Source organism: Ursus arctos, unplaced genomic scaffold (assembly GCF_023065955.2).
Source record: "Ursus arctos isolate Adak ecotype North America unplaced genomic scaffold, UrsArc2.0 scaffold_10, whole genome shotgun sequence".
In the NCBI taxonomy this organism is placed as follows: domain Eukaryota; kingdom Metazoa; phylum Chordata; class Mammalia; order Carnivora; family Ursidae; genus Ursus; species Ursus arctos.
The window spans coordinates 64,309,307-64,335,483 of record NW_026622764.1 but is presented as its reverse complement, the minus strand read 5'-3'; the positions used below and the strand labels follow the sequence as shown (position 1 = coordinate 64,335,483).

The following is a 26,177-nucleotide window of genomic DNA, read 5'->3' as shown; positions in this document are numbered from 1 at the left end:
ATTTTTATTTATTTAAGAGAGAGAGAGCACATGCGCAAGCTCCGCTGAGTGGGGAGCCTGACGCAGGGCTCCATCCCAAGACCCTGAGATCATAGCCTGAGCTGAGTGAAGGCATATGCTTACCTGACTGAGCCACCCAGGTGCTCCTAATTCAATTTTTTTTAAAGATTTATTTATTTATTTATTCAACAGAGATAGAGACAGCCAGTGAGAGAAGGAACACAAGCAGGGGGAGTGGGAGAGGAAGAAGCAGGCTCACAGCAGAGGAGCCTGATGTGGGGCTCGATCCCATAACGCCAGGATCACGCCCTGAGCCGAAGGCAGACGCTTTAACCGCTGTGCCACCTAGGCACCCCTCCTAATTCAATTTTTTAAAAGAGAGCACTTACTTTTAGGATTGTGCAAACATCTTGACATCTAAGATGTCATAGATGATAGTTTACAATTGTAAAGAGTGAGAATCATTGACTTAAAATTGATCATGCTGAAGATTGAATATCAGCTGCACTAGAGAAGATGAACCAATATCTAACCTTCCATTCAGTTTGCTGATGCTTTGTCTTCAGAGAATTTATCTTTAACGAAACAGTGTTAGACAAGCATGTTCTCTTGTCTTACTACCGTCATGTGATATGAAAAGAAGCATGACTAATTCTTTTTGCTATCAGTAAGATACATCATGAGCAATGGAAAGTCCTTTTCTTATTGTAAATATCATGAATGTTACTTAATTTCACACACAGAGAAAAGAAAGTGGCCACACTCTTCTTCGTGAACTAATGCTGAGTCCTTGGAGTGAATGACGACTTAGTTGGTTTCACTGTCTTCTTGACTGGATCTGTCACAGTGTTTAAGTCCTATAGCACTTTGCCCTGTTTCCAACATTGGAGTAGCCACTGCATACCAGATACCGTTGAATTCCTATAAAATTAGGATGATGAGTTTTTGTTTCAGTTTTTCATAAAATTGCACCTGGATCAGTACGGAAACCAACTGGCAGCTTTCCTTGACGAGCTCTTTGACATTTGGACACCATTTCATGTCTACAGCAGTTTGTGGGGTGTTGGAGAAAAAGTGAAACTTCAAAATTGAAAAACAGACCAAATTTGAGAAATTAAAATTGAACGAAAAAGAGCAATTGATCATGGAATAATCTCTTTTTTTCCCATTAGAAGACAGTTCATATACTTGACAGACATCAACTAAAGCAGTGTATTTTGGGTATCTAAGTTGCATGTTTTGTATGGAAAAGCTGCACTGCTGACCTTTAAGATCTCTTTCCTCTTTTTATTCAATAAGTCCTTGAATTTTTACTAATTTATTTATATTTCCCTATCATGTCACTTCTGTGACTAGCAGTACACATTTTCAGTATGGCTGGTCACAAGTGGGGCTGCAATCTGGTGATGAATAGAAACTGACTGAAAGGTAAATTTGGAGTTAACTATCCAGTTGTTCCAGATTACCTGAAGATGGTAAATAAGAAAAACTGATTTCAACACAAAATAACCAGCTTTTGTGAAAGTAAACTTTAACTAAATTCATTGACCTAACAATTTGTCTTTGAATCTAGTTAATGCGCTGTATTTTTAAAGTAGAAACCCAGTAATGAGTTAATATATTTGGATACAAAGAAACCCTGTAGGGATGAATTTTAAGTTTTTGGTAATACGATTTCTCAGTTGTAAATTGTTTTCTTTTCTAATAATTCCATTTTAAAATTGCTTAGCTCTTCAATATTTTTTACTTTATAAATGTTACGAAGTTAGCTTCTTAAGGTAAGAAAATGTTCATTTGTGTTTTGTTTTTCTGCTCTTTTAGCCATTCCACAAAGTCTGTAATGGATTTTGTCAATAGCAATGAAAATATTATTTTTGTACATAACACAATTCACCTCATTTCCCAAATGGTAGACAACATCATTATTGCTTGTGGAGGAATTTTACCTTTGCTCTCTGCTGCTACATCACCAACTGTAAGTACTTTGCTTCCATCTAGTGGTGTGTTTTGTAATTACCTGACTAGAGGCTGTCAGCAGTATTCTCTGCTGTAAACAGATTTTAAGGAGACATGTTCACCTAAGGCAGCTTCTCCCCGTTTTTTTTTTTTGTCAGTGTTGGGTTTCAGCTATGTGTGTTTATGAAAATACTTTTCTGGTGATATAATGAATACTTTTGAGGAAGAGCCAAAACTATAAATGACTTAACTTTATTTTCTACATATTGCCTATTTCTTCAAATATGTAGTATGGTAAACTTAAAATTTTTATTCTGTTACTCTTGAAATTCTAAATACAAGCACATGGTTATTGTGTAAGTAGGTAGAGTCATAAATCTAAATTTAGAAAAAAATCATTAGATGTGCAAAGCCTCATGTGAATTTCTTAAAATATTATTTCTAAACTTAATTATTTTCAACTATATATGGGACTTTTACATTCCTGTTCTCTGAGATTTAATCTTGAAGCCAGCAATTTGCTTCTGAAAGGGAACCAAATTAATGAATTCTTATTTAAAACTTAGGCACCTCAGGTAGGAAAAATAAAAATAACGTACCATTTTTATGCTGTCTGAACAATTTCATAATCCTTAAAAAATTCAAAAAACTTTTTATAGACATATGGACTATAATAGCATTTGCATCTGCCTTAATCTACTTCAACATTTATTTTAAAAAATATAGCTGCCTTTCTAGATAAAACATTGAAATATATTAATAAGTTTAAAAGGCATTTAATGTTAATTATGTAGGTTTAAAATGTAACAGGTCAATGTTAACTTTGTATTTTAGTTGTAGTTTAAAAAAACCTCTGATTTATATTAAAAGAAAAGACTCCATAGTTGCTTGCTCAGATAGGAAAGAATGTAGAACTCTACTTCTCATATTGACTGTGTTCCTGCCACCATATTAGAAACTAAACCATGAGCCCAAAAAGTATGCTCTCTCCACAGAGAAACCTGCTCTTCTGTTAACATGTCTTACTTGGTGCAGCAGTGTTTCCAAATTAATCTCTGCCTTTATTTCATTATTAACCAGCTTTTCTTACATGATTCCTTTCTCGCTATAGTTTTTTCAGTGCTATCACCCCCAAGTATCACTGAAACTTAAATATTAGCAGCAAAAGATTGTATGCCCAACATCTTTCCCCCCTCACAGACACATACATTTTGATTTCATCCATGAGTTGATTCAAGAAGTTGACAAAGGCAAACATGCTAGTTCAAGAGGAAGAGCAGCAAACAGATCATCATTATTAGGGCCTTAATGAAATTCGCAGCTAAGCAAGGAAGTGGAGTCAAGAAGAAAAATAGTTGATGGCATATGAAGAATGTAGATACTTTGTGAGATTATTGTACCTACCATCCCTTCTCTTCAATCTCAGATTTCTCCTGGTGATTTACACCAAATTTAGGTAAATCAGGAGTTGTGTATGATTTTCAAAATGCGTTCTAATATTGAAACAGGGAGGGACTTTTCCCTTCTATACATTAAAAACTGAAAAAAATCAATATTTTCTCCTGACATCTTTCTTCATCATATAAAATTTTGTAATGTTTTCTAAATAATCATTTGCCATCCATAAATTTTTAAAGATTATATTGAAATTCATTTTATAATATAGTTTTAAAATTTTATGCAGAACTGAAAATGACTTCTATATAAAATTAGTAGTGGGTATTAAAATTTGTATAGGCTTGAAATATTCATATTACTAAATAGTCTTCCAAATTTTAAAGCTAAAAGATCTCCATCAAGATAAAGTATGAAATTACTAAATTGTCCATAAATGTTATGATTTACATACTATTTCAATATATAATAAAGATACTGACATTTTGAGGTTTAACTTCCAAAATTATTACCTTTACAGTTTGGACCACTATATTTTGCAATTTGAAATTACTTATTACTTAGAATATTCTTTTTTTTTTAAAGACTTTATTTTTTTATTAGAGAGAGAACACAAGCAGTAGGCGTGGCAAGCAGAGGGAGAGGAGAGGCAGACTCCCCACTGAGCAGGGAGCCCACTGGGGGGCTCTATCCCAGAACCCTGGGATCATGACCTGAGCTGAAGGCAGACACTTAACTGACTGAGCCACCCAGGCGCCCTTGCCTGGAATATTCTTAACAGACTTAGGAATTCATTCAGTTGTAGAAATTTTTTTTCATGGTCTATTTCTCTATATTTCTGTCATTTTGGTTCATTAACTGATTGTACCTATGCCTGGTTATACAACAGCTGGTTATGTTCTTTGAATAAATTGCTTCTTTAAAAGAAACAGCCAGAACCTTTTGTGCCACTTTACACTAGTAGAACCATGATTGGTGCTGACTGCTGAGTGTTGTTTTCTCTTACTTGATTGTGTAATATTCCTGCTAAAAATTATAATGTAGTAGAGGGAAATATTGAGAAAGAGAAGATTAAATAAAGAAGAAAATTAGAACTGAATATATAAAGAGCTTTTTGGCTTAGATTTAACATGTAAAAATCCAAAAGTGAAAAAGGGAACATTGACAGTATACAGATTAGCAAAAGGAAACATTGTCATGTAGATGCCATTATAATTTCAGTCCTAGATACCTGAAGAGAGAAACATTTGATACTGATGTTTGAGTGATCTCATGATTTTGTTTAGGTTTGTGTAGTTTTAAAAATATTAGATCGGTAGGAGAAGAAAGGGAAGACGAAATGGGGGTTAAACAGAACGGGGAATGAACCATGAGAGACTATGGACTCTGGGAAACAAACTGCGGGCTTCAGGCATGGGCGGGGGGGGGGGGATGTGATAGGCTGGTGATGGCTATTAAGGAGGGCATGTAATGCATGGTGCACTGGGTGTTAAACGCAAGTAATGAATCATGGAACTTAAATCAAAAACTAGGGATGTACTGTATGGTGACTAACATAATATAATAAAAAAAATTAAAAAACTTATTCATTAAATGCACGTGTGCATTTAATGAATAAATATGAATAATAATTGTTGTGACTGGCAAACATTTTCTGTATGTGTCAGATGATAAATATTTTCAGTTTTGTGGGCTGTATGGTATCTGTCTCAACTACTCAACTCTGTTATTATTGTGCAAAAGTAACCATAGACAGTTACATAAAGGAATGTGTAGGTTTGTCTCAATAAAACTTTATAAAAATAGGCAGTGGGGCAGATTGACTTAGGGGTCATAATTTACTGACCACTGACTTAGAGCATACTCCTCACATAAAATACAAATGTCATAGTATTATGTTTTAGTATGAAAGCTCTTATTTATTACTGACCATTGAAAATTCAATAATTAGAGCTTAAGATAAACTCATTATTTCCTGTTAAACAAGAACTTGAATTTGACTTACTGAATATTTAGTTTAATTTTTAGAACAATTTCATTGGGCGTTGTGGCCATTATATTCTATTAGAAGATATATAACTTTTCACATTCAGCCATACTAATTTTTTTTAGCATTTGACATGTCTAATGTTGATATTATATTTAATTTTGTGAGGGTAAGTAGAATGCTAAGTATTCTTTTTCTATTTTACCAAGGTGAACAACAACATTAGTTGTATTTATTTCTACTAGCAATGAACATGTGGACACAGAAATTAAAAATACAGTACAATATGTAATCACTCAATATGAAATACTTAGTTGTAAATATAACAATAAATATATGATATTTTTATTCCAAAAACTACAAAAGACTGGTGTAAAAGCAATCAAAGATGATCTAAATAAATGAAGACTATACCATGTTTATGGGTTGGAGACTCAACATAATAAAGGTAACACTTGTCCCCAAATTGATATTTAGATGTATCGCAGTTCTTCTCAAAATCCCACCAAAATTTTTTGTAGTTATAAAAACTATTTTTTAAAAAATTCACATGGGATGGTTAAAACAGTTTTGAAAGAATCATTGTATATTAAACACAGTAATCAAGACTGCGTAGTGTCTTAGAGAGACGTAGTTCAATGGAACAGAACAAAAACACAAAAATGGACCCCCAAACAAATGTACAACTTTTTTTTTTTCACATGTATTCATAAGCAGTTCACTTAAGGAAGGATAGCCTTTTCAAAAACAGGGTAATGCTAGGTTTTCTTTATAGTTCTCCATTGGAAAAAATCATGATACAAAGTTCAACTCAGGAATATGTCTTTCCCATTTCTCAATATAAGTATAGATCTCTGGTAAGTATGGAAATCTCATTTTCATCAAAAACAAACTTGTTTCCCATCATCGGTGAGATTCAGACACAACCTTTTTGAAGTTAAGATTCAATATAAAGTATATGGACTTTGGCATAAGATAAAGCTGTGTTTTAATCTGGGTTTTACGACTTACTAGATAGGACCTCACTCTTAATTTCTTCATTTATGAAAAGGTGTTAATTATGCTTATTTAACAGGGAGTTTGTGAAAATTAGGATAAGTAATAAGTGTAAAGCTCATTAGATGGAGAAGGCTCTTGATGTTTCCTTCATTTAGTTCCTTTTGGAACTGTTTATTCAGAACTGTGTCATGATAGAGTAATTTTCACATTTATAAAATAATCTGCTAATTCAGAATTCTAAAATAGGATATTTGAGGCAAATTTATTTATAATGGGTGATTTATTTTGATGGCAAGTGATTTACATGGCATAGTCTTTTTGTGCTATCCCAGTGGGATTGGCATAGTGGTGGTCTGTTTTCTGCTCTGGGATCTCATATGAGTATATTAATTCCCACTAAGGATAACATTTGTGAATTGCTGTTGCAGTATCTTCATGTAAGAAAAGTTGAACTGTTTAGATTAGTGTTACTTGTAAGTAATATTCCAGTGGAAACTTTAAGGAAAAAAGAGTATATGTATACAATATTAGTGAACACCTGGAACTTAATATTCATTGAAGAAGCAGGACTTTTTGGAATTTTCGCTTTGCCTAGATTATTTAAAGTCCTATGTAGCATAGAAAATAAATTACAAAAATAGTTTCAAGTCTATAAATTAGACCAGTGGCTTTAACTTTAGTGCCCAGGGAAAAATTTTAAACTTAGTATTCAGTTTGACCAATCTTTGGTTTTGGAAAGAGGAGTTATTTTTGTTGTTGTTGATTTTTTAGAGTTAGTGTTTCTATGGCTAGTCAGTTGAATCTTTTATTCTCTATACATTGTAAAAATTGGTCATGAGTGAAAGCGGGGAGTTGTAGAAAAAAAAATGAAGAGAAGCAAAGATATGGATCAACTACGAATTGCATAATCACTTTGTGATTTTAGGTTGATCATTTTGGTCAACCATCCAGAACACTGAATGTTTAGAATTTATTCAGTGTCATGTATGGTTTCATTTTGTCTGTTAAGAAAAATAATAGTGACTGATATTTCTGGCTTTCCTAATAGTTTCATAATCACGAAAGAAGAGCAGTATTTTCTATCCAAAAAAAATGATGATAAGGTCTTAAATTTAGTTTATATTTCCTTACCATTATCAGAATGTGGAGTTAATAGATTTGGAAAAATTACTAATTTTTCTTTTGTTTCTCATAATACCGATCAAACTGTAGTATTCTCAGTAGGCTTTTGTGTATTCTCCTATACAGTGTACCAGGAAAATGGTGTTTTTGAAGTTTATGCTCACATATATTTGTTGTCAAAAATCAGAGAATAGGAACAGTTGATGAATTTTAGTGTGAAACTTAATTCTAGCCAAACTTTTGAATATATTGAATATAATTCTTAGTTAAGACTCTGAAATTTAGTGTAATATTTATGTAATTAGCTTAGTTCACATGCAGTCCTCATTAGTGTATCAATAAATTCTTTTCTAGAAAGGGAGAATGGTTTTTAAGTTATAATCACTACAGTATTTTATTCTTTGACTCCTGGGGATTTTGATCTATAGAAACGGCTCCAAATATTTTAGAAAACAAATTATAACATGATTCCTTAATGAAAATTCTGGAAAGTTGGTATAAATAGTTTATTTCCGTAAGTCATTTCTGCCTAAACCAATACTGAGTTAGGGCTTTTACAGAGACATCATATTAGTTTATTTATTAAAATGCTTCCTTAGGCATCTGCTAGGAAAATATATTTATTTTATAAAATAGAATATGCATAATTTCTAGTATATGAACTATATATAAATAATTTATTTGGGCAGAGTTCTCTAATGAAAAAAATAAACATTAGTCTAAATATTTGATATTTAATCTTAATCATGTAATTTATAAAAGGAATATCTCTTCTAAGAACTTTGCTTCTAATAAAATAACCAAATATAATTTTTAAATATGTTATTTTGTGTTTCAATTTTACATTGTATTTTTATTTAATTTTAATAATTTCCTTTTCTTGTACTTTTTGATCTGTTGTCTGTTTTGTCTAATGCATGTCCAGGGTTCTAAGGTTAGTATTACTTCAGTAATTTTCAGGTTTTCAGTTTTAAGTTTTATTTTTGCTTATTTATGAAATTTTCAACTTGGTTATATTTTGAGTTTCCATACCATCTTTAATATTAGACATATCTTTGGTATATTTAAAATATTCATTAAAAGGATTTTTTTCTCAATGCATTGATGAATTATCTTATTAGCCACAATAACCTTTAGACTAAACTATTATAGTATAATGAAAACAAATTTCATTCATATGTACAATCAGATGTTAATTGGTTCCAATGAAAGGAAATTGGATGGGATATATATTATTTTAAGATTTAATAATAATCATATGTGAGTGATCTTTATTGTTAAATGTATGATATAATTTTTATATAACGTTTCATCAAAATTATAAATTACTTTTATATGGAATTAATTAAGAACTCCCTTTTTAGTTTTTTTTGTGTTAAGAATGCTTTTTATTTTAAAATTTTATTTTGTTTAGTCAAAAATAACAGTTTGGCAAATTACATGGCTGATTAATGATTCTGTTAATAAGTTCTGTATGTAATTCAGTCATTTAAAAATGAAAGCGTATTTTGAAGTTTAGACCTAGTAGACCACAAAAGACATGAAAATAAGATGGTAACTAATAAATAAATCTTATAATTTGAATAGTTCAAAATGATGAATTTCTTTGAGAATGCCTCTATAAATATTCTAGAATTCTAATATTTTTGGAAATTTATTTAGAATATTTGATAGACCTAAGCAATGGCCAGAACTTCCATTCCATTATAAGACACTTGTGTTAACTGAGATTTAAAAGAGTTCTTACATAAAGTTTTTTTTTTTTTTGCTTTTTCACATAAACTATTGTGTTGTGATCACAGATTTTTAACTCATTCTATGAAATAATGCCGTTTATCAATGAAATAAGGAATCTGTTATTTAAGAAATCCAAGTAACGAATTATTTCTTTAGACCACGGATACTGAATTGGCATAATGTAAATCAGCAACTGAAAACAAATTTTGGTCTATTTTCAAGATCATTTTAGAGAAAATGGTTTTAACACTATTTTGCTGTTAAATGGAAGGAAGAAAGGTTGTTACATTTTATACTCCATTTAGAATCGAGTTTAGTTATATAGCGCTTGCGGTAGTCACCTATCATTTTTATTACCCATCTTGTGCTCAAGAAGTGTTTTAAGAGATGGGTTTTTTTTTTTTTTTTTTTTCCAATCAGTGTTATTTTTCCAATCAGTGTTTTGTGAGCAGGAGTATGTTTAGGTAGAATGATGGGCATAAACAATATCAAAATGGAACATTAAATAGGGGTAGATACCTATAATATATGCTTACCTTGTAGTTGAATTTATCATTTGGTGAAGAAGTAAGGTTAATCAATATGGCTAGTGTGCCCATCTTCAGAAAATTTAAGCAGTAGTATTTTTTTATTTATAAAGTATACGTCTTTTCTCTGCCCCTTGTGACACTGAGAAAATGAGGCCTGGTTATAATGAACCAAAATAATTGAAATGTTATATAATACAGAATGAAAACTAAAATAAGAAATGTTGCTATTGCTTATAAAATACGAAGTTACACATCTCCAGAAATACTTCTTTGGAATATTCCCTTTGAAAGCAGGAAATTCTGTTTTATCATAGGTAATGTTTTAGTGAAAGTATAGCTGTACCTAACTAGAATGCCACTGATTCTTCTTATTGCTCATGTTTTAGAGGTCACAAATTACTATCTTTAGAGGAATTAATGATCTTGATTATTTTTACCCTAGATTTTTATTGTAAGTATGAGATATCTAGTGGCCTAGTTTATTCTGAAATGGGTAAGAAATTATCCAGTGTTCTCATTTGACAGTCGTCTCATTTTGTTGGTGATTGGAAGGGCCATATATCTTTATTACCCATCATGCATTTATACTAAAGAGAAATTAAAGCATATCCTTTAATAAACAAGGGTGAAGATTTTAGGAAAGTATCGATATTATATCTTTATTAATACCACAAGACCAAGGTAATATAAATATAGATGTGTAATTATTCCTAAATATCTTGGTGAAATGATCTTAAGTTTGGAACATAGTTTTTTACAAATGATGACATTTAAATTTAACCTTCGTTTTAAAAATGGACTTTTCCTTTATCCAAGGATAATTCATAGGTAAATTTTACAAGCAGTTCTTTTGAAATGTGGAATTAGTTTATAATTTATAATTTATTTTGTTTAGAAAATATACTAACTATGCTGAGCTACCTTTTACCTGTAGCATGTATGTGTATGTATTATATTTCCAAATTTTAAACAGGACTTAAACCTTCTATTTTTTTAAAGACGGAATTGGAAAATATTGAAGTGACACAAGGCATGTCAGCTGAGACCGCGGTAACTTTCCTCAGCCGATTGATGGCTATGGTTGATGTACTTGTATTTGCCAGCTCTCTAAATTTTAGTGAGATTGAAGCTGAAAAAAACATGTCTTCTGGAGGTTTAATGAGACAGTGCCTAAGGCTAGGTAAGTCTGTTAAGAATAACGGTGCATGTCAAATAATTACCTACAGATTAGTTTTTTGATGCTCTGTGGTACATAAAGTATTGATGATACAAGTTAATGATTATATTGTATAGAGATTACCTTGTAATTCTTGAGAATTACTAAATTTAAAAAATTATGGGATTATCACATTGGAGATTTTATGAAATTCATCCTCTTTAATGGATTATAATTGTTTGAATTGTTTCAAAATCAATAGGACTATAACATTTTTTATTGACATGATTTTAATGTAAATCCACTTAGGACTCCTGTTTTGGTAAACTAATATAGAAGATAGTTGTCCTGACCCACAAATATGTCAGAAGACCAGTGACATAGTTTTTATACACAGAGTGCTGAAGGATAAAACGGACTATGCCAATGTCACTGTTTCTCAGAGTAAGCAGTTAACACTAATAAGCATTACTGTGCCTGTACTGCTCATTTACGATCCTGTGCTGCAAAGAAAAATTAGCACTGAAAACTCTAAGTAAATTTCGTCCATCTCTTTACATCCATTCTTACATATCCTACCTTTCTTAAAGGGGAAATTTATTTATACTACTTAGACTTGACAAAGGACTAGAAAGCAATTGTGTTTATACTTGCCTTAGAACGTGAGTAGGACACAAGAAAGTAAGGCATTAAATATAAGGAAGGACATTTCTGATGTGTATTCTTTTTAACCATAATTTTTAAAATTATATAAATATCTACACGTGTGTAGTTTCAGGGGATAAACTGTTCTGATCCAAGGTAGGAATAATAACTTGCTTTAAGAATGATGAAATGAAATCTATTTTTTTCTTCTGCATTTTTTAAAGTGGAATCATGTCATAATCATTCTAATGGAGAGGTTGACCACCTTGAGATCCCTCTGACAACCAACAGGTGTGGGATAATTTACTGTGGCCACTCTGGACATGTCCATTGATAATTATCAGTAGCTGACGGAGTGAACTCTGTGACACAGAGGAATTTTTTTAAATACCTCAGTATCTTAAAACCAGCATTTATTTGGTTATTCTGAGCTTTTATTTCTGAATGTATTTCAAAGCTGTACTGCTGATTTCATTTTCATCCCAGTATTTCCTGGCCGATTTGGTTTTTTGTCATCTACAGGAAAGTTTTATAAGTGAATCATAATGAAGCAATTATATATCAATATGTGCTGTCCACTGTTCTAAGCACTTTATAAATATATTAGTTAATCCTCACAGCAGTCCTGTAAGGAGGTTATTAGCATGTTTATATTCATTTTACCAATGAGGAAACTGAGGCACACATAGTTTAAGCAGCTGGCCCAAGATCACACAGCTCATAAGGGGCAGAGACAGGAGTAAAATTCAGGTGGTCAGATTCCAGAACCTGTGCTGTTCATTACTATATGACTTCTTAAAATAAGTAAATAAGTGAAAAGCTTGTACATATGGAATGCTTATTGACAAGGCTGTAGACTTCCCACCACGCAGAAAGGTGGGTGTTGGGACTTGTGAAACTGCCTCACTGAGGTGCTCTGTCACTTCCTGAAATGGGGAGCTGTGCTCACTGTAGTCACCAAGTAGTCATGTTACTGAAGAAGTCTTGTCAATCAAAACAGTTTCTCAATTGTGAATATTAAGTTTCAAAAAATTTTTATTGATCTGTGATATTCAGAATTTTAAACGATGGAGAGGGATAGAATAAGGAAGGGATGTATTGGGAGCTTCAGTAATATTTTGTTCCTGCAGCTGATTGGTAGTATCTGGGTATGTTGTTTTTATTTTTTAACTACACATATATTTTATATCTACTTTTCATTACTGTATTTCATAATTTTTATAAATATTTGATCTTGTTGGTTTTAGGAATAATCAAATGGAGAAAGGGGAAAGAAAGGAAAAAAGCTAGCAACTCTTTTCAACATGTCAGAGTCAAGAATTTATATTAATAATATGCTTTTGGTTTTTAAATAGTTTGTTGTGTTGCTGTGAGAAACTGTTTAGAATGTCGGCAGAGACAGAGAGACAGGGGGAGCAAATCTTCCCACGGCAGCAGTAAACCTCAGGAAGCTCCTCAAAATGTGACCGCCACAGCAGCTTCGAAGGTAATTAAACATTTTCTGTGTTAAATATAATATACCTTAAAATTTGTTTTTTAAATGTGAGAAAAAATTAACATGGTATTGCATAATGGAAGAGCAAGGGTTTGGTATTCAGAGAGTAGTCTCCTTCAGTCCTGGCTTTTCTTCTTCATAATTGTGTTACCAAGATTATTTAACCTCTCTGAGATTTGCATTCTTTGTTTATGAAATAAAGGTACTAATAATTTCTACTTCGTAGGATTTTTATAAGGATATCAGTACACATAACTCTGGAAGTTCTTGGTTATTACTACTTTTCATAGTTAAATGTATTTTCACAGAGCTCAGTATATGAATTATGCTTTTTAAATGGATATGTTTTTGGTGATAGATACCCCCATAATATTAAATACATATATTGAATGCCCAGAAAATGAATGAATAGTGTATTTTGGAATATACCAGTAATTCTCTTTTTAAATTAGCTCTTTATCACGTTTAACTGACCCTTTGCATCACGTCCAAAGTTTTATTAACATGACTTTTATGGTCCTGCATGACTGACCCTGGCTTACTTCTCCACTGCAGCTTGTATCGCCTACCCCCTTGCTTTTGCCATTTTAGTCACATGATGGACTTTATTTAGTTCATCAGAGAATCTTTTTTCTTTTTCTTTTTTTGCCTTCAGACTTTTCACAGGTTCCCATTACTTGAAGGGTCCATCCTTATTTTTCATTCACTTAAAATCCATTCAACTCTTGACTTCAGCTTAAGTGTTACTCTTTGGGGAAAATATTTTCAGATACACTTACTGCCACCCCAATCTAGGGTAGTCTCCTCTATTTGATATTTTCATAAAACCCTGTATGTCTCATATCTCACGCTACACTTGTAATTAGATGTTTGATATTGACAAACCTTTTTTCTGCTCAATAAGTGAAGACAGGAAATAGAAGTTTAACTCATTTAAATAGTTCTATGGCTTCAAACTTCTGCAGCTTTCAAACAGAACAACCACGTATTTAATATATCTATAATAGAACCTCTTTTCTCACTTCTGTCAGAAAACATTCCTAAAATAATGAGACCATATTTTATGCTAACAAGTCTCTAAAATGTTCTCCATTGCTTAGATAATTAAATATGAACACATCAGCAAGAATGCTTCATTTGTGTAGGCATAATAGACTTTAGGTTACTTGAGGGCATGTCCATATCCTATACATCTTTGTAATTCCAGAGCATGTGTATATAACACTGGCAGTACTTTGTCAAAAGAGCACTAACTCTAGAATCAAACAGGTCTGAGTTTGTACGCTGTCTCTACCCCATAACTAGTTTTGTGACCCAAGACAAACTCCTTAGTCTCCTGTGCCTCAGTTTTCCAGTCTTTAAAATGGATACAAATCTTAATTTACAAGGTGATTGTATGAACTAAACGAGAAGCAGTAAAGTTCTTAGTTAATTCCTGACACACAGTGAACTTTCAATTAATATTAATTCCCTTCCTTTCTCTAGCAGGTCTACATCCTCATGAAATGAATAAATAAATTAGTATTTTTGAGAGCTTTGATCTTAAACTTGTCTGTAACTAATTTACGAGATAATAGGGAGCTTTTCAAGACTGTCAGACCAACTATTACTCTGATTGCAGAACATGGAGAGAAAAGTCCAACGTGAAGGAATTTTGTAGTAATTTAGTTGAGCTAGTCACTGTCTCTTTAGCAAGAACCTTGGCGATGAAAAAGGGTTAATAAGTATAGATATAGAAATATTAGGGGGAAAGTGGACTTGGTCAAAAACACAAGTGAGGGTTTTTTTTCTCCCTGTGTTTATGCTTTCTTATGTGACTTTATTAAATAAACCATAGATAATTTTAATGCAGTACTAATCTGTGTAGACTTGAATAAGTCATGCATCTTCATTGGGCCTCACTTTCTGTGCTTTGTAAAAAGGAGCAATAATATTAGCTTTACCCATAAAAATGTCTTTATAAAGATCAAATTCAATTATGGATATAGAAACTTTATAAAATGTAAAATGATATGTATATATAAGTTAAAATATTTGTAAATTTCTTCATCTATGCTGTAAATTGTCCTTTTCATCTCTGCTGTAAACAGTGTGTTATTTTCTGTAATCATCCTGTGATAAATATTATTAGCTTATTATTTAGATGATATATCTGAGGTCCAGAAAGGTTAATATTTCACCTAAGGTCATATGGCTGATAAGTTGTAGAATTATAATGGAAACCAAATAACTGAGTCATGTTCTTTTCACTATCCTTTGCTGCAAAGGAATCACACATCTTAATTTGAAAGTGAAATATCATAATTGAAGTGTATAGAAGATTTGGAAGGAAACCTGTTTATTTTTAATTAGTTGGGGTAGCACGTTATTCTATTTGCAGGAATTGTATTTCGTACTCTATGTATATGATATAATTTAATCCACACAATTCTTAAAATATTGTATAAGTGATAAAATACTAGACTGAATTTCAGGGAACCTGGCTCTCTGACTAGTTTCCTATGTGATACATTACTTAAAATTTGTCAGTTTTTGTATCTTCAGCTATAAAAAGGATTTTGGTGGTTATGATCTATAATGTCTTTCAGTTTTAATATTAAGGCTAACACTGAATTTTTTCTTTGCCTTTTTTTAGCTTTTCGTAGATCATAACATATATATATGTATAAAATCTCATGCAATGTAATATAGTAATGTCACGTTATAAAAGCATGATGGATAAATGAGCCTGGTGACTCCAAGAGATTTATTAAGTAGAGATTGGGAAAGTGAGGCTCAGAAAATTTTAGTAACAAGCCCAAGGTTACACAGCAGAGTTTGAGCTCAAACCTTCTGAAGTCCAAGATCAGTTTCTTTTCCACTTCATTCTTACTACTTTTCTAAGTCTTTGTGGTAGCAGTGGTGATGAAGCACAAGAACACTATGAGTAAGTGAAACTGTGACCAAAAAGAGCGGAGAACAGAAACAGTGTCTTGTAATAGAGTGCTATTGTCAATAAATATTACTCTTGCTGGGAAGGTAAAGACCGTGGCTCACGTAATGTCTGAAGATACTAGAAATTACTGTCCTATGTGAGTTTCTGTATTATGCTATTTTCTTTTTTAACAATTCTCTTTCTTTTTTAAGACTCCATTAGAAAGTGTTCCAGGTAACCTTTCTCCTATTAAAGATCCTGATAGACTTCTTCAGGATGTTGATATTAATCGCCTTCGTGCTGTCGTCTTTCGGGATGTGGTAAGTTATACCTGCTTGATTTCCCAAGAAAAAAAATCTTCCATTGTCATTTGTGTAAAATAATTTAAATTTTATTAGAAAGCTGCAATTACAACTGAATGTTCTGTCAGGAATTGTAGGTTTAGAACATACTTCTGATTGTAAGACCTTTGCTTTCTCTAAAAGCTTATTGATATATCATTTTGTCAGATGATGTGAAATTTTGATTTAATTTGTGCATACATTAAGACTAGGGATAACCTTGAAAAATTATGATTCACTGTGTGCTGAATCACATACTTTTCTCTTTTATATTCCTTGCTCCATTTCTAGGTACTATTTATTTATTATCAACGTTCCTTGTACTATGGATAAAGGGATTAATTCACTAAGGTGTTACTGGCAATTACTTTTTTGAGGGGCAGCAATTACTTTTGAAAGAAGATCTACATTTTAAAAATAATAGGTATTTATGAGAATTTAAGTTACAAAAGTAGCTTTGTAAAGCTTAAGGAAAAGATAGCTTACAGAGATGGTTTCTTGGAACACCCCAGTTATATGATCACTTATTCAAGTAAAGATAAGGTTGGCCTTTTCACAAATCACATAGAAACATATAGTATTGCACAGCAGATTCAATATTGACATTACCCCTTAACATAGTTATTATTTTCCAGCCACTTTGGAATCTGTTTTTCTTATTTTAATTGATGATTTATGAAACACAGAAGAAAGTTTATTTATTTATTTAAGTAGGCTCCACGCCCAGTGTGGGGCTTGAACTCATGACCCTGAGATCAAGAGTAGGAAAGCCTATATTTTAAATTTACATTTAACAATAAGTTGGATGAGTACTTTGTACTTTAGAAAGTGGTTAAAACATATGTAACTCACACAGCATAATACTGCATGGTAGGAATATGCAACAGAAAAATTATCACTCTCTTTAATATGTATCAGTTCTTATAAATTACTAGAAAAATTACAAACATACCAACAGAAAATCAGATAGTGGACATAAAATATAAAAGACAAGATAACAAATATATGATGAAGTCAGTATCATCAGTAGTCAAAGAAATGCAAATTAAAATAAGTGAGATATTTTTAGTATTAGATAAATAAAAAACTTTAAATAATAGTACCCAGCATTGCAAGGGTACATTGAAACATACTCTGTTATTTATCACTGGTAGACATTTAAATTGGATAAACTTTCTGAATAATTCTTTTACATTATGTGTTAAAACTGTTACAAATATTGACGCCCTGAGACCCAGTGGTTCTACCCAGAAATTATCTGACTTCATGTGCTTGTCAAAGATGCCTACAGAGAGATTGGCAATGTTACAAATACCTAACAGTAGAGTTTCAGCTTCATAGATCATAGTATATTCATTCAGTGGGACACTGTGCAGCCATTAAAATCATATTTTTGAGGGAAATTTTGTGACGCAGAAAAATGGTCATGTTTTAAAGGAGAGCAGCAGTATACAATAGTACTTTTATTACGCAAATACTACATTTTTATGTTGAGTGTATGTACACGTACATGTGTACCTTAAAAAAAAAGACTAGAAAAAACATACCAAGTGCTACTAATGATTATGTCTAGGTAAACAATTTTTATTTTGTACTTTAGTCTTTTATACTTTTTTGTGTTTTCAAGTATCCTGTAATAAACCCATATTTCTTTTGTAATTAATAAATAATAAATTTTTTTAATGGAGATAAAATGCATGACTATAAAAGTTATGATGTATGAGTCTTACAATAATCTGGACTCTAATCCAGACTTGGAAAAAAAAATCACTAGCAGGTTCATCATTTAGAAATTAGAATTATTAGTCCTGAAAAAATGTGCTATGGAAAGAATGTTTTTCAAATGAAGAATGATTAAAACATGGAGCATATCCTCATCTCCAAGAGGCACCCTCAGACCTAACATAGTAGGGATTTATGTTAAGTGTGACATGTTTAAATTCTTAGTAAATTCTGCATTAGGTTATTATGGTAGATTATTATAATTTTTTCTAAGCCTCGTACATGTTAAATATGTTGGATAACCCAGCAATGGTGCCTAGCTTTCTTCCCGAAGGATGGGAATTAAGTGTTCCCAGATGTACCTTCTAAACATCATTAAGGTAATATAACTTGTGTTCGTTGAGTTTATAATGTATTTCAGACACTTGCTATGTATTATAATAAGCTTCCACTTAACGGTTAAGAGAAATTTAAGACTCAGAAATTTTAAGATCCCCCAGGTAGTATGAGGTGGTGAGAACCTTAAGATAGACGTCTTCAAAGTATTCTCTTTTTCATCACCATATTTCATAGATTCTAAGACACTTTTTTCACTTGTATTTCTTTCTTTATTTATTTATTGTTAAGTTTTTATTTAAAATCCGGTTAGTTAACATACAGTGTACTATTAGTTTCAGGTGTACAATATAGTGATTCAACACTTCTGTATACCACCTGGTGCTCGTAACAAGTACACTCCTCCCATCACCTGTTGAAAGTGTTTGACAGTTGATATATTTTAGAAGCAATTGTAGATATCATGCTAAGAATTATACTTGACTTTTGAAATTTTTGTGAATCAGTAGTCATTTTTAATTGCCTTAATTTCATAAACAAATTAGATCAAAATTTGGTTTTTAAGGAAAAGTATATGTACATTATATATATATGCATATAATATGTAACAGATGTGTATGTATCTTGCTGTTGTTTGTTTTCTGTTATGAAGACATTGCTGATTTAAACTCACATGAACTGTTTAAATCTAGGCAAAAGTGTTGTGTGGCAAAATTTGCTATGTGGTAAGAAATAAAATTAAAAATTAAAGTTTTTTAACATCCTGGTAGAGGCATTAAAATTTTTAAAGGATTTCAGAGTTAATTAATGATATTGATTCAAGATTGAATAGTGGAGGGGCCCATTTCTTAAGCAGATGGGAGAAACATAAGAGTTTATGTCTTCATAATAATAAAATATGTAGGCAAGACAATTAATTCGTATAAAAATTTACTTGTCCTCCAGATGTTGTGCTTCATTTTTAAAGATAGAACTGGGAATAAGCAGCACAATTGGTGTGCAGATCTGGATTTGAAAAGAAAATGCAACTGTTTTCGTGCCATACACATGGGAGATTTTAGCTTGGCTAGGACACGTCACAATATCTGTTGTTTGCAACTGCAACTTCGTAGTTAACATGCATTCATTCCACACATGCTTTTAATTGCCTGGCGCTGAGTTTCCAGTGGTGGAAATGCAGGTGTTGTAGAGTACCACAGTCTGTCACAGCTTGAGCTGTGTTTGAATTCATTCCTGGTCAGTATCTTTGTTGATATGATTGCACTTCATTTTCCTTTATAATAACTGTTTCAGTATCTGATTTTGTCCCTTCTCTGTATATTCCATCAGCATAATAACGCACAGAGTATGCATTTCAAACACCTTAAAGAAACTATCTCTAGGAGAGCTGTCACCCTCAGAATATGAAATACTAAATTTATAATATTTCAGAACAAATTTAATCTGTTTTGGTAGTTTTCTGTATTAGCCGTACTAATCCTATTTCATAGTTTTAAATTATTAGTAAATATTTCTTGTTTGCTTTCTTTTCTGACAAATGCACATACATTCTGAATCTTGTTTGCATTTAAATGTAGTAAAAATATAAAGTGCTTTTAATGGAGTTGCTAGACTTTGATGCATGTTTGCTTTCCTTATTCGTACCGTACTATTTTTTACCTATTATATGTGGGCCACAGTAATTACTTGTAGTTTTGGTTTGAAGTGTCACCTTTCCCTAGCTTAGAACAAAGGGCCATTTACATTTGACTCCTTCGATACAGGCTAATTTGAAAGTTGTATTAGAGTTTGTAAGTTTGCTTCTTTATCAATTTTTCCCCTATAATATAGTTATCTAGGCTTTCAGGGTTACATGTAGCTCTTTATATTTTACAAAGCATACTTATAGAACTATCTTTTCTACTAGACTGCAGTCTGCATTTTTTTTTTTTTGAAAAAAGATTTACTTATTTATTAGAGAGAGAGAAATGGCATGGGGGTGGGCAAAGGGAGAGGAAGAGAGAGGATCTCAAGCAGATTCCCCTATGAGCGTGGAGCCCAGTGCGGGGCTCCATCTCATGACCCTGAGACCATAACTGAGCCAAAATTAAGAGTCGGACACTCAACCAGTTGAGCCACCCAAGTGCCCCTGCAGTCTTTTGAAAAAGCCCCACTTTTTTGAAACTATTCTCTGTATCCTAACTCATCAAATACCTTTTACCAATTTGTTGCACTGGAAAAATTCTCATTTTGTCATTGAGCTTTTGAAGTTCAGAGCCTCAAATATTAGCAGTGTTTTAGAGGTCATTTTTCCAGTGCAGAATTGTGGGACTGTTACTTATTTTTATCTATTTATGCAGTCAGAGGTTACATTAGCTTTTCTTAAGCTGCCATATCACACTTCTAGCTCATATTGAGCTTGTATACAGGTCACATTTTCTGTTCCCCCATAGTTCCTGTTTCCCCTATTTTGTACTCATATAGTCTCTTAAGGCAGTAATATGTTAGAATTGTACATGTATCTCAATTATAATTTTATTCTATTAATTTTTTCTTAACTATAACATTTGGAACTACTGATTTTTATCCAGATATTATTCTTTCAGCCTATGATTTCTGTATATTTTATAAATGTACATACTCTGTTGTCATGGAAGTAGTGGATAGTAATGGTGAAGAGGGCAAAGAATAAAATTTTGTGGCATTTTCAGCCACAACATTCTCATTTTTTGAAATTAAATTTCAACCTATAACTCATGATATATTTCTGGAGTTTTGTATTTATACTTAAATGATACTAATTAAATAATAATGTATACTTGAAATTTTTAATAAAAGTTAAATGTCATGTTTTGCCTCCATAAAGAAAATGAAGTAGTAGTTTCTTGTACTGTGATAACTTTAAAAATTTAAATGTCAGAACTGCCTTTTCATTTTACACAGGATGATAGCAAGCAGGCACAGTTCTTAGCTCTAGCCGTTGTTTACTTCATTTCGGTTCTGATGGTTTCCAAGTATCGTGACATATTAGAACCCCAGCGAGAGACTGCAAGAACTGGAAGCCAACCAGGTAGAAACATCAGACAAGAAATAAATTCACCGACAAGTACAGGTACTATTTTTTTAAATTATTTGAATTTTTATCATCATTTTTCTCCTTTTTATTTCATTTTTCATCCAGTTTTAAACCCGTCCTACTCATTATCACTTTAAATATTTATAAGTAGGTGGTGTATAAATGCCAATTTAATACTCTTTAATTCCACAACAATGTTGAATTTCCATGATATTTGCTATATTCTCATTCTATCAGTGCAGTTTGCATTTTAATGTTTTCCATATGTTAATACAAATCTTTTACTATTTAATATGCAAATAACTGATATATTTTAAATGTATTACTTTTTAACTTTTATGAACATGACAGTAGGAGATTCTTATAGAGTAGTTCAAGACCAAGAATGAGCCAAAATAGAAATCTTTATAGCCAAGTTCAAAGATAGCTTCTTTCTTGCTGGCTTATTCTCTCTCTCTTTCTCTCTCTCTGTGTTTCTTTTGTTGTGTATAGTTATTTAAGGATCTAAATATTCTGTCAGAGATTCATAATAAGCCAACATACATTCTAAACTTTATACCCAAGTTCCTTCAACTAAAATCAAAGACTTACAGACAATAATGAACCATCTTGGATCATATTATCTCTCTTATTTAGAGAAGATGCTCATGTTGTGGGAGTTCTTGCATTATCAGCTTTGCCTACTCTGCTTGAAAATGATAAACACATTTTCTGGCAGCTAGTATTTTAATATCATGGGGTACCTTGTATCAGTTGCATTTCCTGCCATGTGTTTATATCAAGATTGTTTCTGGGTTGTTTGCAATGTATCCTTGGTAACCTAGTGGTTATTTCATGTACCACTGGATTAATTTGTAGCTGAAATTGTCTTTCCCAAATAAATGCATATGCTATATAAATAAAATGGATATTTTAAAAAGTGAGTAGAAATTAGTGGTCAAATCTCTGCATCTTGTTTTCCCTGAGCATGTCATATCTCCTTTACCTTGCTTTTGTGGAAATATGGATTATGCTTTAGCTATAGTACTTTATTGTTGCATGCTGTATTTACTTTGAACACATGAACATGATATTATTCCATTGTAGTATACTTTTAACTTTATTCTTCAAATTAAACATTATCCTCCATTCCAGTTTATGTCTTTTGACCATTTAAAACACTGAGACTCTATTATGTTAATCAACTTTTTCTTCATTTTTAATGCATTCATATCAGCTTTATATGTGTAAAACAAGCAATATTTTAGTCAGCCTTCCAGTTCTGATTTTGTATGTGTATGTCTTTCTGTATGTTGCTAAAATTACTCTACTTAAGAAGTGTATGATTTTTCCTTTCTCTTAATACATAACCTCTTTCCTTCCCCCAGAGATGCAATCTTTATTGCTAGTACTGTTTGCATGTTGCAGTAATATAGAGTTGTCATGGATCTCCAGTGGACCATGTTGCAGGTTGTTACATGCTGGCTCAAATTTGATTCCATGATTTTCTCTACAGTTGTGGTCATACCATCTATCCCTCATCCAAGTTTGAACCATGGATTCCTTGCCAAGTTAATTCCTGAGCAGAGCTTTGCCCACTCATTTTACAAAGGTAATATTGACCTCATCTCCTGACCTGTTTGGGTATTCGTATTTCATTAATTGTTCTACAATAAATATCCATAATGTAATTGTTTATAAACAAGTATACACCTCAGGTTTCATGGAGATATGATATGTTGTATTTATATTTGGCTATTGAGAGCAAAATACAGTTTTTATATTCGTGTTTCATTATATTTCTTTAAGTATCATCTGCAAATTAAGGGTACTTAATTATATGTATAAGAATATTCACAGTGGTGGCATTCACTAGAGATTGCAGAAGAGTCACACCTTAGTAGTGGGACTAAATTAGTCCTGAAATGAAGGCTACTCTAGACTCACAAGAAAAAAAAGCTTAAAAACAAGCCTGGAAAACATCAAATTGATCTATAAGTTCCTTAACTTTCTGTCAGAGCAAAGTTCTACGTCTCTTTAAAGGAATACAAAAAAGTTCTTCACCAAACAACATAAAATTCAATGTTAAGCATTCAATAAAAAATTATTAAACATGTAAAGAAGCAGGAAAATGTGATATATAAACAAGGGGAAAAATCATTCAATAGATTCAGAAAGGACAGAGACAGCAGAATTACCAAATAAGAACATTCAAACAGCTATTATAAGTATGTTCAAAATGTTTTTCAATCTAAAAGAAATAGTGAATGTAATGAGGAAAAAAAATGTAAGATTTTTTAAAAAGAACCAGTTGGAGTTTTAGAGATAAAAAATAAAATAGCTGACATAATGTCTCTGGGTAAGGTTGACATGGGGTTACTCTCTGCAGAACAAAGGATTGTAGTAGGCCGAATTCAGCTCTCCCTGTCCCATCCCGCCCAAGATTTTCCCATGTACACACCCTGTATGATTCCTGGGACAGTGCATATGATGGATTTTGCTTCTATGACTATATTGTATTACATAGCACAGTTGCTTTTAAGAGAAAGTGATTATCCATATAGTCCTGACCTAATTACATGAGACCATAAAGGCAGAGTGTTTTCTCTGGCTGGTTACAGAAAAGGAAGTCAGAGAGACTGAGAGTGTGAAAGTGATTTAACTTGAAGGTAGTCCTTTATTGCTGAGATGAAGGTGACTGCAGAGTTCAAAGACCTGAGATCACCTTGTGGGAGCTTGAGAGCACTACCTAGCTGACAGTCAGCAAGTAAGTGGGGGACTTAGCCTAAAACAACAAAGAACTAAATTCTTCCAATAACTTAAGTTTAAAAAGGACTCTGCGCTCCAGATGATACCATAGTTCAATGTTTTCTATAATTTGCTAATGATATGAAAGACCAATTTATAGAACAAATAAAGCTGTGAAGTATTTTTTGTTACAATTTGATGAATACACAGATTTTTCTTTTATAAATGTGCAACCTTTGAACATCATGATGAAATAAAGGAAAAATTCTTTTCAGCTTTATTGCTTACAAACATCTAGCTATGTACTAAGAATTAGATGAAATTAGATTAGATTAAAAGTCTGGAGGGTGTGTGTGTGTGTGTGTGTGTGTGTGTGTGTGTGTGTAGAAGGTGTTCCAAAGGCTTAGCTATAGTGGCTGGAAAATATTCTAGAATAGTTACCCCAATTAAGGAGCCTATATCAGAATATCAATGCACTTCTTTCTTTATCAAGGATATTTTCTTGTGAAAACAATATTAGCTCCACTGCACAGTGTTCTTAGTGGCATAATAAAATTTTGAATTACTTTAATACTGTTGTGGTGAATTTGCTATTTACTATGTGATGATATGGAAGCTGATCGTAAATCACTGTTTCGGGATGCTGTGGGACATTGGGTATTAAAAGGAAAAGTCCTGTTTATGATGTTGGAATTACAAAGTCAACTCTTGGTGTTTCTACAGGGTAAGGAATCAGTTTGATTCCATTCTTTAAAGACTAGTGGAACTGGCTTCTTTGTCAGACCTGTAAAATATTTTTAATGAATTTAGTACTTACAAACAGGGACTGATTGCAACATGGTTTTTTAGTAGCTGAAAAGATCAAAGGACAAAAAGTTAGAATCTTGGAAGTGTACAATTTCTATGACATTTTTCATTACTTAATAATTATTATTTAATATAATTATTAAGAAAGTATCTTGATCTTTAAGGATGATTTAATTTTGTTCACCCTTAAATTTATCTCCTGACATTTTTTGTATTTGACAGAATGTTTTGTGTTTAATTTTCCACCAGAAGAAAATTCATACATAAGAGATTCATGGAACTGGAATCCATTGCTTTCATTGAAATACAATTTATATTTGATTATAACAATACAAGACAAGTTACTGGAATTGGGTATTGATGAGCATTGACAGAAATTTTAAAGATAGAGCATTTCTAGTTTCATTTTGGATAAAAGTTTAAAATGCATATTCTGAGCTGAGTTTTCATTCCATGAACATACCTCTGTAACACTGCTTTCTCTACTCGGCAAGATATTAAGATAAAACGAAAATAGGTTAGCTGTGTGTTATTCCTGTGAGTGGCATTATTGCCAGTTCAACCTGGATTAGATGTTAACAAGCAAAAATCTCTCATTGTCACATTATAACTTTATAGTCCCAGTGTTTGTATAAAACATTTATATAGGGGTCTCTTTTAGGGAATCATTCTTTTGCTTCAAACTTTGTTTATGATGTGTAATGGGAAAAAAATCACAAGTATAACATTTGTACATATGGGTCACCTATACACACACTTTCAGTGAACAACATGATGAACAGTTTTAATAATTATTCTCTTTTCCCAGTGTTATCTTTGTTCTGATTAAATTGAAATTTATTTTTTGTCTATAGAGTCAAATAATAAAAGCATTTGTGCTTTTATTTTGTGTACTTAATTTTTTAAATTATTTTTAATGCATTTTCAAAATGTCAGTGATGGATTAAAAAAAAGGTAAAATTTCACAGATAGTTTGAGAAGTACTGATATTTGGACTACTCTTCAACTCCTTCACACTTCACTTTCTTCTTTCAGCTCATTATTGAGCCTTTTAAGAAATTCTGAACTAGCTCTCTGGCCTCTTTTTTATTTTTATCTTTGGTAGTCCCTCAGTTCAAAGTCTTATCCTTTTTTGGAGCATTGCCATAGTTTCTTCTTTGGACTTGTTTTCTTTAGTCATTTAGTGTGTTACTGATAACAATAAAAAGTGACACTAATGTATATAATAAAGTAATGAAACATACTTTATATTT

The 26,177-nt window shown here is 31.9% G+C and overlaps 1 protein-coding gene across 6 annotated transcripts in view; it reads left to right on the top strand.

Annotated features, from left to right (window-relative positions):
- NBEA (neurobeachin) overlaps positions 1-26,177 on the top strand; it is a 662,109-nt gene that overhangs the window by 193,549 nt on the left and 442,383 nt on the right. For all 6 annotated transcript variants that reach the window (XM_048215508.2, XM_048215507.2, XM_048215504.2 and 3 more), the window contains exons 24-29: positions 1,822-1,975; positions 10,726-10,906; positions 12,883-13,013; positions 16,149-16,256; positions 21,258-21,426; positions 22,886-22,981. In XM_048215508.2, coding sequence (XP_048071465.2) covers positions 1,822-1,975; positions 10,726-10,906; positions 12,883-13,013; positions 16,149-16,256; positions 21,258-21,426; positions 22,886-22,981 — 839 coding nt within the window. The remainder of the gene's footprint in view (positions 1-1,821; positions 1,976-10,725; positions 10,907-12,882; positions 13,014-16,148; positions 16,257-21,257; positions 21,427-22,885; positions 22,982-26,177) is intronic.